The sequence below is a fragment of the Melopsittacus undulatus genome, chromosome 8 (genome assembly GCF_012275295.1).
Source record: "Melopsittacus undulatus isolate bMelUnd1 chromosome 8, bMelUnd1.mat.Z, whole genome shotgun sequence".
Lineage (NCBI taxonomy): Eukaryota > Metazoa > Chordata > Aves > Psittaciformes > Psittaculidae > Melopsittacus > Melopsittacus undulatus.
This window is the reverse complement of record NC_047534.1, coordinates 57,379,206-57,398,357: the sequence shown is the minus strand read 5'-3', so window position 1 is coordinate 57,398,357 and position 19,152 is coordinate 57,379,206. Positions and strand designations below refer to the sequence as shown.

The following is a 19,152-nucleotide window of genomic DNA, read 5'->3' as shown; positions in this document are numbered from 1 at the left end:
GTTCAGCTCCTCACACCCTTCTCCCAGGCTACAGATAATGGAGTCTTAATTCCTCTCACCCATCCGAGACAATGGATTGGTGGAATTCCATCTCAGCTTCTCATACCAATCTTTGAGACAATGGACAGTAGAGTCTGATTTCAGCTCAGTCTTTCACACACTTCTCTTCCATGCTATTGCATTGTTTCTTCCCTAGCACCAATTAAAACCAATTTGTAGGCAGATATATCTCTCTTTAGTTATAAATCATGCATGCAATGAGATCCAGTACCAGATGTGAACATACAGCTGGCAGTGAAAGCAAGCACTTAACAGCTATGCAAAAATATACAAAAAAGTTGGTTAAAAATAAACTAATAAAAATCAGAATTAAGAAGGTGGAGGTTTTAAGTTAATACATCTTTTTAATGATCTTGAATTTCAGTACTGGAAAAGGGAAGGTAGGGCACAGGTGCAGAGCTAACTTTCTGTGTTCTCTCTTGGTATCATCAGGTATATCAAGACTGTGTATCAAGACAACAGCAGTAAGTCATATGAGAGAAGTCTGGCATCTAAAAGCAGCAGCTCTAATCATGAATGAACTTGAATCAATATTATTTATTTTTTTATATTACAGTATATCATGGCTCTAATTTAAGAAAATTAGAACTTGTAGGTTCTAACCTAAGAAAAGATCCAAGATGCTGTTGGAACAGACAACACAAGGAATGAGGATGCCTGGAAGAGGGAGGTACCATCACTAGACTCCTGTATTTGTACTATCTTCTGCAGATGGAACGGCCTAAAAAAACTAAAAGAAATCATTCAACCCTTGCAATGATTTCCTGCTGAAGCACTGTCCTTCTGTCACACATGGGGACTTCAGAAAGAACCAAAAGGTCCTTTACAGGATAATTCAGGTTTGTCACAAGGATGTTTGCCACAAACAAGCACAAGTGAAAGCACAGTGAGGAGCTAGGAGGCATTAACAGAATGACAGTGCAAGGCATCCTTGTGGTGAAGGAAAGGCTCAGCTGAATCTGAAACACAAACAAGCTGACCAGCTATAACCATCACAGTTCAAACCCCAGAAGCCAACCACAAACAGAAAGGGCTCTGCAGCTAAATGGTTCCAAGTCTTCATTGGCTGAATGTGTCAAAAATCAGAAAACCACAAGTTCATATTTGAGACTTCGGAATGTTCCTAGAGAGCTTTAGGAACCTGCAGATGCTTCTGTACAAGCTGCTACTGAGCTGCAGTTAAAATTATTATATCTAGAGTAGCATTAGCCTGTGTTAAGAAACCACTGTCCTCTGCTCAAGGCATACTACCTCTCTTTAGACATACCATAAGCTCACCCCTGGCTCTGTAGAGGCCCCAGGGTCCTACTGCATGCAGCTTGAAGAGCCAATTATCTGGAAGAGAAATAGAATCTCTGGAGGGAAACCCGCTACCACTTCTATACAGTAGGTATGTCCCATGGCACCTCTTCACAACAGGCATCGCAGATGGCAATGCTGTGTTACCAACAGGTAGAGCCACCACTAAAAAGAGAACAATTTTTTCCTGAGATGAATGAAGGACGGGTTTTGCACTGATCAGCAAAGACTGCAACAATTACCATGAGCTGTACTGGGGCTTGTACTGAAAAGGTTGCACAGTTCTTTCCAGTGAAGAATGAATTCTCCCGTACAAACCAGCATGCACAAGCTGTAGGGCATAAGATATAATTATAGCATCTCTCCTAAGGGGAAAAAAAAAACTGCCCTGAAACTTTTTTCTGGTAGCAAATAGGAAACTGTAAGATGATTTTTGCAGCATCAGGCAGGGAGTACTACCCACTCCTATGCACCACTTAATTCTTTTTAGCAAATTAAATGATGTTAACGTCATAAAAAATGATTCACCTTGAGAGGTTAAACAAAGTACTAGCAACATATTATTTTCTCCTTCATTTTAAGAAAATATAATGCTTCACTGTAAATAACTTTTTATTTTTCCCCTATGATCAATGACAGCTCAAAAACATGGAGTAACAAAATGCTGTTCATATGATTCATTAAATTAAGTCTAAGTAAGCGACTTAATTTATATTCTACTTGATTACTTTCAGGACAGCAACTGAACTGCATTTGGAGTTTCTGAAAACTATAGGAAAGATATTCTCTTGATTGGGTTGAACCCTGGAGCAATAATAATGCCTAAATTAACTTTGTGAGATTGGTGCTGTTGAAGAATGACTGATTTCTTCCAGATAACTGTCTAACTGATCTACAGTCTAACGCAACAAAGATGTTAATATGTTTAAAATGTTTAATTTCAAAGGAGTTAAGAGAGGCAGCACAAAGCCTATTGCAATGCTCTGCTTCCGGAACATACAGTGACAGGAAAAGGGGGAATAGCTTCAAGCTAGAAGAGGGTAGATTAAATTAGACATTAGGAAGAAGTTCTTCACTATGAGGTTGCCCAGAGAAGCTGTGGCTGCCCCATCCTTGGCAGTGTGCAAGGCCAGGTTGGAGGAGGCTTTGAGCAACTGTGTCTAGTGGGATGTGTCCCTGCCCGTGTCAGGGGGTTGGAACTGGATGAGCTTTAAGGTCCCTTCTAACCCAAACTAGTCTATGATTCCAAGAACTGATGGAAAACTTCTGCCACTGAGGTAGGAAGAGCATTCAACAGTAGTACCTGCAAACAGCTCCAGTGCACTCAGTAAAATCAGATTATTAAAAAAACAAAAAAAACCACATGATATTAAGTTCCATGAAAAATTAAGCAATTCTGACTGAACCCTCAGTGCCACACATGGCACCTACTCCCCTTGTCAACAAAATATGGGAAGAGGAAAAATTTTCTTTATAATATCAGTAGAAAGAAACACACACACACAAAAAAATAAACCCAAAAATCCACTCCAGAAGAGTTAAACTTCACCTTTTAATCTCAGGAATCAATAGTTCCATTTGCCAGTAACATTAATGTAAATTATTAGTTTGCTCAAACGAGCATCCATCCATTTTTTTCTACTGGAAAACTAGAAACTTTTGCCTGATTTCCTACCAGGGAGATTCAAATTGTGGAGATACAGTGAGGAAGAGGATGGCTCTTTCACTAAGCACAAAGCCTCATGCAAACACAGACACACAGTCCCCTACACAGAAGATGGAGAGATAGGACTTGGTGCCGCTCACCATCTCCTGTCTAAAGGCATCAGAAAACTAGAATAACTATATGAGCTGCTGGAAACAAGTCCCAGTTCAGTTTCACACCTGACCCCAGTTTCAAAATCAATCTTTCATCAGTATTGAACAGATGAATGAACACTGCAGCTTTCAGGTTCTCATTATTTGAAAGTGCTTCAGAGCAGTTAGAAAATAATAAATTACAATCCTAAGGGAATCCAAGTGTGGAATCCTCTGCCCATCACTTTTTTCTTGCCTTCCAGCAATGAAGTGCTGCTGTGTGAGCACAGCACTTGAAGCATCAGTTTGAGCTGTATTTTAACTAAAAATACTTGCATTTCATAATAAATATCTACGCGATGCAGTGAAGCCCCTTGCTAATTTCTTATTGAATTTACCTTTCCCTACAGCTTCTCAGAGACTGCTATTGCTGCTAAGGTCCCCATCTCCATAGTTCTCAAAACTAAATGTAACACTAATGCTGACAAGTGTCAATTCTGGGCTAAATAAAACTATCAGTAACAGAGACTGAAGTGTTTCAGGGAGGAGCAATGAAGGGAAGGAAAGCAGATTATTTGCTTAGATAATAAGAGATATAAACCACATGGAGCAACTCTACCTATGTTCACTCTGAGTTACAGGACAAGGGGAGATTCAATTAGAATGAAAAGCAATCAATCCAGACCCAGGATTTCAAGACATAGCATAATTACCAGCTAAGTGGACTAAGTAGCAATTTCCTGTACGCTTATCATGTATCATTACATTATCATTACGTGTATCTACCTTGGAATCAAGATGCATTGTCTTTTCTCCTGAATTCTCTCTATTATACATGGGAGCACTACTTTCATGTTACCAAAGCAGAAAACACAACTTGGAGGTTGTGTGGTGATAAAACAGTAAATACCAACACTTTAAAGCTAACACTTCTTACTGTGAGCTGATGCAGAAACTTTTCATACCACAGGCTTTTTAAATGCAATGCATCTATGTAAAATCATAGACCATTTCAGAAGTGTATCTGCACTGAAAGAAAAAGTTCCAGAGTATGTCAGATTCCCTATCCACCTCTGTTGCAACAAACACTTCCCAGTAAGTCATCTCTCAAGTGTAACACGGTATTTATGTACATGCAAAATTAAACTGATGACAATGAAATTGCACATTTATAATTGTATTTTTCATCATTCCCTGCTCCTTTTTGCAATTTAACTGTTTACATTTCTCTTTCCTTCCATCTCCAAATTTTTGACTGTAAAATCTTCACATTGAGATTTGTTTCTAAGAAAACTGTTTTGCTTCCCGCAGCCTGAAATTTGGGCATAACTCAACTGTAATTTCCAAGTCACGTTACTTCATAGTTCTACCTGAAACTAAGTTGGAGTAGTGAGCAGATTCCTCTTACCTGTTTGTGAGCATGATCATAAGAGTTAATGTGATTGTCAAACTCCTGGTGTTTATAGTACTGCTTGTCACAAAGTTCACAGTAGAAGTTGGCTTTAAGATCTTCCAGAGCTTTTGCTATCGTGTTTTTCTTTTCAGCATAATCCTGGAAGGGGGTGGGAAAAAGGAATTTTAGTTTTGCCTTTGATGCTGCAAATGGATTTTGTGCTCTGCAGTTAATCATATTTGTCAATATTTACACACCTCTGTAACTAAAAGCCTTCACATATTTGCTGTGTTACACTGTACATATTTACTGTATCTGCTGGGATGCTGAAGATTTGCACATCCCAATTTGCTATACAGTTGCCAGCTCCCCATACAGGCTCTGTTAGAGGCTACAAGCATTTTCCCAGGTTCTGTCTGCATACAAATATTTACCATGCTGAGGCTATTTTTGAGGTAATTTCTATGCAAGACCTGCTAGGTAATACATCCAAGCAGAATAAGCATGAAGATACAAACTGCAATAAATTAGTTATTAGGCTTTTACAAGAAAGTGCATTTACTAAAAAGAAAACAGAATTCAAGGAAGCATCCTGGGTCCTTCTTGAACCCATGGAGACATGAAAACCTGAGGAACACTTTCAAAGCTGAGATGTAACAAGTATCTTCATCACTTTGTTATTTGTCATCGTGTATTAGAAGGACATACAACTCCATTTACCATACATTAGCAAAAGCATCACAAACAACCTTGCTTATCATTTTGAGCTAATTAAATAAAAGTAATATTATTAATTACCTAAATACACTGATGATAACATGGCCTATTCTGAAAGAGTGTGGAAATGGTCTGTCATCTCAAATTAGTTTAATATCAGTTAAACACTGAACATGTATAACTTTAGTGCAATGATCCCTGCTTTTGATGAGTCTGTCTGGGACAGAATCACACCCTCAAACCCTAAATGCAGGGAATACTGTTTAAGAAGAGAACATCCCTTTGACTTGTTTCACAAAATTCTGGAACTGACCCCAAATTCTCCTTGTTTCTGTCTTCTTCCTTGTTCAGTTAGATCAAGATAAAATATGATCTCATAATCAGAACACTCAAAACTGGGATCATTTGGGGAAAAATGTCCCTATTTGCTAGGAGTTTTCAGAGCTCAGGACTAGTACACTTCCAACATATTCTAGGGAGTTTAACATGGAAAATTCAAGTTTTCCAGCTTAGAATGTTTGCAAAACAATGATGTCTGTTAAAAGAAAAAGAGGTATAATAGTCACTCAATTAGAATTATATCCAGAAAGCATTCATTTAAACTAGCACAGAGAGACCCTTAGGAGATATACTCCCTTTAAACACTTCTAAAGTACTTTTCATAGTCTACAAAGCAATGCCACATGGTTTTGTTTTTTTAAAACACACACACAAAAAAATCTGGATTTTGGTGGATTACCAGAATTCTGAAATATTATATATGACCTCTGTGAAGGACAAGAGCAAATGTGATGGATTCTAAGACAAGAACAGTGAATATTACCTTTTCTTTATATAAACGATCTCACTATATAAAAGACCTCACACCATGTTGTTGGTTAATCCTCAAGCAAAACTTTACAAGACTTACTAAAGTAGCATAATGCCTTGAATAGAGTTACTTAACTTCACTGGTGTTCCTCTTGACATAAAGCACCATTTTAGAAGCAATATACTTATTATATAGCAGAACCTAACCTGAAAACAAACATATTTGACATGCCAATGCAATCTAATGGATCACAGACAGTGAAACCCCAAGAACAACTTTACTGCAAAGTAATAAAATCTTATAATTATCTTGGGATTTCTACCACTAAAATCTTTCAGCTATAGGGTTTTTAGGAGTAGGTTCATTTTACATTACATTATTACATCACAGAGACAAGTCATCACATAATCTAAATGAGACACAAATAAGCAGGATGAAATATAATAAATAATGTAGTTTGATCATGCAAGCGCAAGGGGAAAACCAGAACTTTTAAATAACAAGAACCAAAAGTATTCAAGCTTAGGAACATATGAATGGTTGTAACAGACCAGATGAACCATTCAAATCTGCATAAGATTTTATTCTGTAGAACTAAGGGAAGTGACTTGACTTTGCTTTGCAGCTGTTCTGCTAGTTTCAGTTGCTGCATACTGGAAAGGGTCATTAACACACACTTTTTATTCCCTTTGACTGGCTCATTCATAATTACATACACCCCCTATCACACTGTCCCTTTTGTATCTCTGTCTGAATGATACAGTTCTGGTTTATACAGGCATTCCTTATATCAAGGCCACTCATCACCTCTGCTTGTTCTTTTCACAGCCTCCAAAAGACATGATAATACAATATGCCATGGTGCCATGCAATAATATATTAATATTCTCTATTTTGTACCTTACTCCTTTTAGTACTAAGTCTTAACACAGGAATTGTTTAAAATCACAATAAGGCACAAAACCAACATTTTTCTAGAACTCATTTATCACATGTACCTTTTGCTGCTGATAATATTTCGATGGCAGGAGATGTTTTTTTCCAACTACTAAACTTCACCTGGCTTCAGAAACTTTATTTCTTTAGTGGCACAACAAACCTTATGGCTAAGGTTTTGGCTTTGGGATCTAAGCGAGGGCAACAGCAATAGCATGTACTTGTGGCACTGTAGCATTTAATAGCATTTAATTGTGGCAGTGTAGTATTGATCTTGGACAAGAATGTATCCATAGCAAAAAACTTCTAAAGAAATAGCAGCAGAAGTGTGTATTTTTCACAAAAGTTTGCATTGTACTACACTTCCACCAATCATGTAAAATTAACCAAGGCAGTTTCTTCACGTTAGCCCCTAAGACCACCAGATGAGCTGGAACAATTCTAATTCTTATCTTGCGGGAAAAGATACTGAATCACTTCTCCCAATGTCTTTGTTACTCTGTTCTAAAACTTCGGCTTACTGTATTGCACATGTAGGCATAAAAAAACCCCTTTAATAAAACCCTTAAAGGAGGGTCTTCAGGAGATTCCCTGCAGCCATAGGATCTTCTGGACAGACCTGGGATTGAAGATAAAGTCCTGTTGCTGGTTGGCACTGGAAGAGGAGGAAAATCTGATTTCAAGGATGAAAAGTGAATGGAAATGGGAGAACACAGGCTGCTGGTTTCATGCCTGCTAGGCTATTTCTAGCAATTTTGCAGGGAGGACCACCTTGGAAAAGGAGGATTTATCAGTTTTGATGAGGGATAACTTTGCAAACACTGACAGTAAAAAATGACAATCCCTGGACCTTGACAGTACTGGGCAATGGACTGCAGACAGAAATGACTGAGAAACTTACTGGAGATGAATATTCCTGGATTAAAGTAGGAGCAAAACCAAATCACTTAAACTGGTTAAGTATGATCAAGCTTAGTCTCAATTTCATAAAGATTTGCAAACCATCCTGGAAGTTTTAAAAGAGCTTTGAATGACGATGCAGCTTGGTAATGAAACTCAGAACTGACTGTCACTTAGTTTCATTATTTTTTTCCTGGAAGGCTTATTGTCTGAAAGCCCACAGCTAATCTCCATAATTTATATGAAAGATATCTAATAAGTGATCGCATCTATCAGTTGGCTTTATTTCTCTAAATCCATCTTCTCCATCCTCCAAAGCCTTAAGCCTGGGAAAATGCGACTGCAAACATCTGATAAACCAGAACAAGAGTGGGCTCACCTGCAGAAGGGGTACCTGTCACTAACTAGACTGGACTTTCTCCTCCCAGTATATGAGAGAAAAAGAAAGAAGGACACAGAAACATTAAACCCTTTGCACAGATGACTGGAGAGAGTTGTCTGAATGCCTCAATCTAGTGGATATTTTAATGGAGTGCACTTTATGCTCATACTTCTACCGTCTGCAGAAAGGTCAGATAGAAAAAAACAAGTAGGAATATAAGATTAGAATACATTATCTACTCCATGGTGATTGCCAGTGTGAATATTCTTACTTGATAATAAATGTGAGCAGTAAGCTATTCTGCATTTACTGTAGACTTAAAAGGGTCAGGCCTGCAGTCACTGCAGAGTAAAATGTGTTACAGAAACAAATCCCTTCTTCAGGATAATTTACCCCAGAGAGGATTAGACTGTTCTGGTCTGATCCTCTGGATTAGATCCCTTTAGACCTGACAGATGTTCCAGTAAAACCTTGTTTCACAAAAAAAACATTTAAAGCATTTTTTTCTGTTCCAATAACCCCCAGAAAACCCCAACAAAAACCCAAACAAAAATACCCCATCAAATACCCCCATGATCCCCCTCAGGAATATATTCTGAATATTGTCAGAAACTTCATCCTGACCGTTCTTACAGAAAAAAATTTGCCTAAAAATATGCTGCAAAAAAGGATGATAAACCCCAAAACAAACAAGCCAGGGAAGAATTAGCCATCACTTAAGGGCACACTTCTCTAGAGTCAATTAACTGTGATACCTGTGGACATAATTTATAACAGGTTCCTTAATTTCTGGTATATTTACAGGTATCATAAAGACATCCAAAGAAGCAGATTTCTCTGAACAAAATGTGCGATTTACAAACATCTCTGCTGTTATCCACCTTGGTATTACCTGGCATATATAACTTTTTTAATCATCTTTATATATCACTTTTTTCTCATGTAAGTGGTCTATGCATCATCCACTGATGCACTTGAAGGAATAAATAAAAAATAGAACACATTAATAATACTAATGCAGTCTAGTACCAAGTCTAATTATTTATGAGGTTCTTGTCCTTATCAGGGCAGTGAGACCAAAGCAAAAGGCAATTAGGTACACTGATCAAATTACTCATTGATCTTACCAAATTCATTTCCAGGGAGTGTATATCGCGTTTCAGTCTCCCATCAAGGAGACTAGCTGGGAAAATAAATACCAAGAATACTGTCGTATCTTTTTGATTACTATATTTGAAACTTTTGCATTAGCTGTGAGATGTGGTAGCAGCCTAAAATGTACAAGGCCATGAACATCAGATGCTATACCCTTCATTTCTTCATCCCTTCTGACATTCTCCTTCCAGGGAAAGGAGCTCTCTCCTCAGCAAGGACCCTAGCATTCCACTTCACTGGGTGAGAGCAGGCCAAGGAAGTAGTGGTACCCTGAAGACCCCTACATTAACTGAATATCAGAGGCTGAAAAACACCCATTCTTCCTTTATTTTCTCTTCAAGACTACCCACAGACAACCAGTTCCAACCAAAACCACTTACTACATACAAGAGAGCTCATCAGTATTCTGCTATGTGCATACTTGAAAATGCTATCAAAGGCATGCAAAATATTAAACTGGTTTCTCAGCTTCCTGATAAACGTACAGACAGAATTTTACATTCAGATAACCACCACAGCATTGGGATAAACAACATAGTGAAATCAGAAAGAAATAGTAAAAGTTATTCCAGTTAGTGCTGTCTGCTTCCTAATGCCATCCTCATTTTTTTTTCAACACCAAATTTGTTAACAATACATCTACTGATGCAAACAGCTGAATTTTGCACCCTCCTGCACTAAATGGAGTGAGGCAGGTGTGAGGAGGGACAAAGCTGAACTCAGTGGAGAGCAAAGCAATGCAGAGCTGTGTCCTGCAGTGTTAAGATTGAATTAACTTGAAAGGAAGTTAATGATGAGACAGCAATTTGTGATCAAATTTGTCTGTCTCAGTAAGTTACTTAAAGCACTTATCCTATATAATTACTTTTAACTTGATTGGGGGTTTCTGCCATTAAAACTAACTTGTGCATAGGTCTGCAGAACTCTATTCATCCTAGTGCTTCAGAACCTACTTCAAGGCAGTACATGCACTTACAAGCTGACAGTCCTGGCAACACATTTTTGATTGGGCATTAGTATTAAGAAGAGTAATTCTCATCACTGCTTGTGAAAAAGCTCATAAGAGAGAAAAATTTACCTACCCCATCTCTACCACTAACCTTTTGATGTACAAGCTGAAGGTGGTTTTGCAGTGGCAAGGAAAGAAGATCTGACCCTAGATAATATCTTCCTCACTGAATGTTCATCAGTGTTTGATGATAATCAAGGGAAAAAAGAGCCTGACATTAATCTTCTTTACTCTTCTACATTAAGTTGTCCAATCAAACACTTCAATTAGATCAGAGTTTTGATTCTAAAACATCGTGGGGTTGATTTTTGGTGTTTAATTTCCTTGTAACAGACATGTAGAAATCCATAATTTTCATAGCTACTTAATGTAATTTCATTGACACATAGATGTCTAAAATAATCAGACTCTTTGGGAAAATCAAGCTTTTCCTCCTAACAACACACTAAACTAAATGAAGTGCCTTTTAACCCTGCAGAACTTGCAGCTCTAGAGATGGAGTGAAAATCCCTCTTGGGCATGACAACTGAATGCTGGACAGACGTCAGTGTTCATTCCTGGCAGCCTGCCACCCAAGGGGTATGACCACTTCCTTCATGCAACCTGTCAGGACCCCAGGAAAGCAAAGGACAGGACAAGGACAAGTTGTTTATTTACTTCACCTCAGGTTAAGTGATTGCCAACTGATCAGTTGCTATTAATTTGCATTAAAAAGGTGCCATAGAGCTCTTCAAGCTTTAACTCATTGGTGAAGTTAATTTTGGGTCTAGTAAAAATCAGCAGCAAACTTGGCTGGGGATCAGGGAAACAGAAAACCAGTCCCCATCTGAATAAACATATTTAATTTTGAACATGGTATTGATCTATGAGACAACTTACACAGGAAAATGTGCATATCTCTATTTTCAGCATGAGAGTTCTTGGTGATTCAGTCTCTCAAGCTTTGGCTGCTCTGCTTGACTGTACTATTCTTTATTATTCTGAAGGTTTTTACATGATCATCTATAGTGATTTTTTTTGTGAGTTTTCAAAACACTTTTTCTTCTATTTTTGTATTTCTGCTTATATTTTTTTCCAAACATTTTTCTTTTTTTAAGGAAAGTAAAAGGGAAATGTAATAATCTTTGGTTTGAAATAAAGATGTTTTTGTCCCACTTTGATCCTCGCGAGACCACAGCTTCTCCATGACCAGTTAAAACTGCAATTAGTTTCAAACAAATCTGAACAATTGTTACTTAAATAAACCCCACCATCTCAAAACTGTGAGCAATGTATTTGTCCTATTGAGGAAGTTTCAAGCTGCACTTAAATTCAATAGGTCCATTTTGCTTTCACAGTTGTGTTAATTAGAAGCAGGGTGCTACTGAACTGTGTGGTGCCTGCTGCAGGAAGTGCTCCTGGAATCTCCACTGCTGGGTCAGCGACTTTTCTTTACAGATCCTTTTACTGATTCCATTTTACTATGGATTTCCAGACCATTAAACCTTTAAATGCAAATTTACAATAATTTTATGGCTTCAGGGACCCATCATGACTAGCCTTACATTATCTGCTTTGAAGTTATGTTCCACAAGCAGTTAAATACCCAGCCACTGAAGAAGAGACATTAGAAATAGGCCAGGTCTAAAATCCTCTTAGGCAGGTTTGTGTGCCTGCCCAGTAAGTTCTGGACACAGGCAGGAAACAATTCCAGCTGCAAACTAGAAGAATAGTCAATTCTGATATGCAGCTGATGGTCTGTATCAGCTTATCCTGCTGTAAAGAAGTATCTTCTATATAGATATACGGTTACTAAATGGAACATATCCTGTAGGGCTGGACCAATGTACTTTTAGCTAAAAAACCCCACCACCACTACAATAAACCCCAAACCCACTGGGAATTACTCTCCTGAGCTTCCTCAGTAGTTTAATTGTGAATACATACAAGCTTAAGATTTGTATTATGATGCAATATAATGCAGTAAATATTTATTTTCCTAAAATTAATCCTCAGTATTACCACAGTCAGAAAAACACCATCTGAACAAACACAGAAAAAGTGTTTTTAAAAAAGCATAATTTCTTTTGGCATCTTTAAATAATGCAAATAAACTAATTTATTTGGAAGCCCAGGGAAAAGGTTTGTCCTAATGGGAAATGGAATTAAGTTTAAATTTGCCTCAGAGAAAGCTTCTGAAACTGTTAAGCATTTTTGATAAAAAGCAACCCTACCTGCAGTATTCTGATAGAGGAGTCAGATGAACAGGATTCCAGTTTAGCTGCAGCTAATAGTAAACCAATAAAGTTTAATATTGAAATAATATGTCTACTTACGAATGAAACCAAAACTGATACTCTGGATACAGAGCTTTAGCAAAGCCTACCTAAAAAGCTTGATTCTTAAGTAGCAATGATTATATATATATATATATATATATACACACACATATATGAGCATATATATATATATACTTTATATGCACATATATTCTCAAACCTTAAAAAGTCTTTGGATCTTGGACTTTGTTCTCAAACAAAGCAGAGCTCAGCCATCAACGACAGCATTGTCCTGATATTTTCTGGGCTTGAGTTTCAAGCATGGAACCTACAAGATGTATGAGTAATATCCCCAGACTGAGGTCCATTTTCCTCTTCCATTATATCCTCCATCATTGCACTATCCATAAACCCTTGAGATCTTTGCTTTGCTGTTAATAATGTCAATTAGACTGAAATCAGAGCATGCTGCCAGGAGGTGTTAAATGAAGACAAAGCACTTTGGTTTCTTCTTCCAATTTCATCCACAACAATGTAGATGTAGCTTCCATATATGCATATTTTAACTGCTTAATTTTAAGCATTGTTTTATCCAAATTTTATATGTATATTTTGATCCTTTTGTATGTCATAAAATTCACAAACCAAAGTTTAAAACTGCATGTTTAAATATACACATATGCATACACATTACATCTATAACAATAAAGGAAGTGGTAATATAATTTATCATTATTAACCTTGGTTTTATACACAGCTTTTCAATCAATTATATCTATAGGACCCCATTCAATCAAGTACTGATGCCACCCCTGCATACAATAAGACTGTGCCAATAGAAAGGAGCTCAGGCGGCTCTCATAATATGAGTCAGCAATTGTTCTGTGATATCTTTAATTTGTTACAAGCTAAATCCTCTTAAGAGTGCCTGCTGGAATCCAAAAGGTCAGGCAGGAAAGTGACAGAAAAATCAATACTGACAACTTCTGTCAGCCTCCACAATCTATATAGCTCTTTCTAAGCTAAATTACTTCTTTCTAATCTTTCTGATATTCGACTGCTTGAATCTGGCTTCTGTAAAATTAAAAAGAAAAAGGGGGGAAAAAAAAGAAGGAATTACAATTGTGGTTTAACCCCAGCTGCATTGAAGCACCCCACAGCCGCTTGCTTATTCCCCTCCTGGTGTGATGGGAGAAGAAGTAGAAAAAGGAAAAACCCACAAACTGAGATAAAACCGGTTTAACAATTTAAATAAAGTAAAATATATAAATAAATACAAATAGTTATCATCATAATGTAAAGGGAGACAAAAGAGGAGAGAGATAAAACTCAAGAAACCCAAATGATGCACAAGACAGCAGCTCACCACCTGCTGACCCATACACAGCCCAACCTGAGCAGATAGCAGTCCCTTCCATCCAGCTCCCCCCAGTTTATATAGTGAGCACGATGAGCTGTGGTATGGAATACCCCTTTGGCTAGTCTGGGACAGGTGTCCTGTCTCTGCTCCCTCCTGTGATCTTGTGTCCCTCCTCATAGCAGAGCATGAAACTGAAAAGACCCTGATCAAGGTAAATGCTACTGAGCAACAACGGAAACATAGGTGTGTTATCAGCACTGTTCTCAAACTAAAGCCAAAACACAGCACTGCACTAGCTACTAGGAAGAGAATTAACTCTACCCCAGCTGAAAACAGAACAATTACTTTGCTGAAATTCGTTGCTTTTAGCAACAAAATTCAGAACGAAGCTAGTTCTTGGATAGGGTTTGTGCAGGTACTCTTGTGATTGAAGGTCCATTTTCATACAGAGGCTGTCCAAAACCATGACAACTGACTGCACTTGGGTATCAACCAGAACACTTCTGAAGTAGGTTAGCCTAAAATTTGAAAGACAGATTAATACTAGTTGAGCCCATTAGATTTTCTTCAAGCTCTTTAAAAGAACAGTTCCTCTATTCACATGCTCTTAAGGGTTAATATCAAAATACAGTGAAATAAAAATGCCAGAAAGCTTTAGGTCAAGCTTTATAGAGTTCTCTTGCCTACTGCATTTTTAATTATGAATAAATACCAGCACAAATAATCAATAAATGCAACACGAAGGAAAACATTAATTTTTCAAGGAAGCGATTTCAATATGAAGCGAAGAAAAGGTCATTCCAATCTAAATCAGATTAAAAGTAAAATAAATTAAACATCCCTTTAACTTTGATATAAAAAATTAACAGGTGCTGCAGCTCTTAGCAATCTTCTCTTAAAAAAAGGTGTCTTAACAACAATAACGGGAGAAAAACAAATCTTATCCATCAGGAAATGACAATTTCTGTCCTTGAAAAGAAAGCTGAACATACATAATCAATAATCAAAGCTCGGCAGTATCCTGGTTTTATTTGGAGTCTTTCCTTGAGAATGTGAGATATGTCTGATGATTCTGTTATTTTTTCTGCATCCTAAATGTGTGAGGGTGTCCAAATATCTCTTTTTCAGGACTGTGCTCTTGTCATCTTAAAAATGAGTTTTCTAGCTCATAATCACAAGTGAGCAAGTGATGAATGTGGAGAAGTTGTTGCGGTGGCCATTGCTTTGGCTTTTGAAGATAATTCTGTCAAATGTTTTCAAACAAGCTACTTATGTATTGGTATTTGTCCTTATTAAAAGAAGAACTCTTTGGGTACCTTGTTACCGCATCTCTCCACATGGAAACATAAGCCTTCAGCAACTGAAGCAAGCCGAAATGAAGATCAAGCCTGCAATACTGACACCTCATCACATAGAAAAGAGCCCTGCATGCCCAGGACCAATGATGCTCCCCAGTACCAGCACCAGCCAACCAACCACCTGTCTCCAGGTCACAACCAAACCACATGTAGAGCAAATGCCTTTCCAATAGGAATGGGAGGTGAGCTTCCTAACTGATACAAAGCACACAAAGCCCTGTAACACTGCATGACATACAGGTAATTTACATATTTTCCCTGGCTAACTTGCTTTAGGAGATACTAAGTATTCAAAAACCATCACAACGTGAATCTGACACTTTAAGAGGTTAGTGCTGATGGTATATATATATATGCATATATAATTTCTACATACAGACTATTTTCATTTTGGAAATATCTTACCAAAAGATGTGGATCTAAAATTACTGCTGTGAATGACAGTGGCTGCAATAATTGCAGGAAGAAGTAAAAGTTTTCACTCCTTTCTCTTTCTTGAACCCAAGTGTTCAACTTCTGCTTTAAATGGCAATTCAGCTGCTTTTAATTTTGACCTTGTAAGCTTAATTTTAAAGGCAATGAGAACATAACGATTTAATAGAAATTCACTGACCTTTTAAAAAGCTTTCCTACACCATTTTTCTCATAAATTGGTAAAATATTTACTAGCATGAAGCTTTTACTTTTTTCATTAACAAATATTTTCCCCTCTGTTTACTTGATTTGACTCATAATAGTCTTTACAGTGTAACTATATGCCACACAAATAATTATGAAATAGTTTTAAAGTGCGTTGAAAAGTAATAGAGTCACAATGGGAAGTAGCAGGCAAAATAGTTCAAACAATAAGTGAAAATGCGTATTCTGTTAATGTATATTTGAATGGCTATTTGCCTGGTCCCGCAGCTCCTTGGATTTAACACTGCTTGCTTCAGTCTTTATTCTGAGCAGCCAAATCGACTCCCAACAGATGTCACAGATCCCACACCCAAGCAAGCAACCGCAAGCAGCCCATCCACTATACCTGAGGGCCTAACCATTAATGAAGTAATATCTAATCACTTGCAAACAACTAGTCCAGCACTTATGAGAACACATCGTAACTAGTCATGATAACAGGAATCTAGTCAAGCAAATAAGTCATGCTGGGAGAAGTTCCCAGCAGAAAGTCAGGACAAAGGTCCATAGCTAGTGCTCATGGCAAGCAAATACTGACCTTAATATTTTTTTCCTATCCTCTTAAACCACAACACTGAAATATTAAAATGATGTTTTAAAAAAATCCTCATTATATTACCCAATACAGTTACAGTGATGAAATTGTAGGCTTTCAAGTCTGTCTTGTTTTTTTTTTTCTCCAAATGTAATACACATATCTATGATATATATATATCACATATACATCCCTGGCAGTGTTCAAGACTAGGCTGGACAGAGCCTTGGGTGGCATGGTTTAGTGTGAGGTGTCCCTGCCCATGTCAGGGGGGTTGGAACTAGATAATCTTAAGGTCCTTTCCAACCCTAACTATTCTATGATTCTATGATTGTACATGTATGTATCTGTATCTCTGGGTTTTAATTTCTGTGGTTCTCAATTTTCCACACTCAAACAGATTGACTTGGTGAAGAATTTTTTAACAGAGATCACTGCACAGGTGTGGCATTTATTAATGCCAGAAAAGACCTCACAACTTTCCTGCAGGCTTTCTGTAAATTAACATGTACATTTATATGCACATAACCATCCCACAGGAGCATGAGAAGGCAAAGTCCTATTGTGCTTATTTTTCCTAGCGAGAAGGGACTCGCTCTTAATCTACTGCTGAATGTATTGACTTTACACATACAGAAAGGCAACATCAGTATCATCAGTGGGGCAAGATCAATGGAAGGGCGAGTAAGTCAAACAATCCCACCTAAATACAAGACGACCACATTAAAGCCACTGTAAAATCAAATAACACTTATTTGATTGATCAGCACAGAGGAGAAAACGTGATGTGCTGGGCCAACACTTAACTTGATTAATCCATCTAAAGCCATGCTTTTCAGATTTGATTATCAACATAACTGCTTGGAAACACACTTTATCACAAAAACAGGTGGACAGTATCCCTACAGTGCCATGTAATTAAAGTGAACACTGATCACTTGAAGCCAGAACTTCTGTCAAATACACCTTTATTGAACAATAAACTCAATTTCAAATTTGCTTATTATTGAAAATTAAAGCATGCTGTATTACACACAGAGAGCTACACACTCTGAACACAAGCGGAAAGCATTCATTACAAAAGTAGTCATGCTTCAGTGACAGCAATTATCATCTTGCATTTGTTAAATGCCATGCAAAATGAGACTTGCTTCAGATGGTTTTATTTCAGCCCATGTGACCTGAATCAAACTAATGATGTACTGCAAAAGCTACACTTACACAGTAACCAATACCATCAGCTGATTGCCATGTGGTATTTTTATATGCTTTAGCATGAAAACATCACATACAGACATACAAATAACATCTTTGATTTTATCTTTAAAAAAGAAATCATCCATGCCTGCATTCATCAGGCAAAAGCAGTTTTATAGATGTCATTTCAACTGATGCAGCTTAGCATCATTTTAAGGACTCAGTTTCAGATCAGGCCTACTCATTATAACTTGAGAACATAGAATTAACTGGGAAAAGGAAATGGAAATGTGTAATATCTTCTCTATCTCCCTTTCCAACATTTTTAAGAAGCACCATCACAAAGAGTAAAGCCAAAGAGCAGTGAAAGAGATCCCACATTCCAATGTGTCATCTTGGTTGACAATGAGAATGGCATAGAAAGTCAACAGGTCTTTCAAAGCATAATTCATTTCCTACAAGTGAGACTTAGAAAGGCACTGAGGAACCCAGAGACAGACACTCTGTATCTGTCACATTTTTTCAGGAGCTGCCAACTCAAAAGTGAATTTGACCTTTTTCTCAATAACTTCTAAATTAATAGAACCAAGCATGCCATGCTAACGAAGTTACATATCTTATTGGCACCACTGCACTGTCTGCTTGCTTCCTGAACAAGCTTCAACCCCTGCTATTCAGTCAGGCCCTTCTTATCTGCCTTTATTTCACAGAGACTTCAGACTATCCCTCCTGGCTTCAACAGTTTAGGAACAAGCTGAACAACTAATACATAAAGTGCACTTTGAGTCTAAAGAAAAAAATGTAGCACATTGTCAAAACTTTCAATTTCTTTTTCCCTCATTCCAAGGAAAGGATGGGCAAATTTTTTGCAGTTATTTGCTTCTGTAAGATTATCATTTGAACATGATTTGTGTAGTACAAATAAAGTTTCATATCAGTTGAGAGACAACCAGAAAATTTTCCTCCTGACAGCTACTACTAGGAGCAGCAAATCAACTTTCTTAAATGAATGTCTTATGGTAAATGCTAAAATGCATTGTGGGATGACTATGTCTGCAGATTTTAAGGAGAAGTCTGCTACTTCAGTCACTTTAATCATGCCAATAATTTACATCTATATTGATGTAACAACACAAAGCCAGTAAGTTACATCCACTGGGATGAGGAATGTACAATTATACAGGAGAGGACAGTCTGCCTGGAAAAGAGAGGTCTAACCAGACCATAGATTTTCCAGTGAGAAAATGACCTGAATCTTCAAGTACATGGTAATGTAACAGTGAAGTAACTACTCAGTTTCTCAAGAA

The 19,152-nt window shown here is 37.4% G+C and overlaps 1 protein-coding gene across 1 annotated transcript in view; it reads right to left on the bottom strand.

The window, feature by feature from the left end:
• ZNF804A (zinc finger protein 804A) overlaps positions 1–19,152 on the bottom strand; it is a 119,328-nt gene that overhangs the window by 16,514 nt on the left and 83,662 nt on the right. Inside the window, exon 2 of the mRNA XM_034065587.1 lies at positions 4,565–4,708. Within this exon, the coding sequence (XP_033921478.1) occupies positions 4,565–4,708 (144 nt within the window). The remainder of the gene's footprint in view (positions 1–4,564; positions 4,709–19,152) is intronic.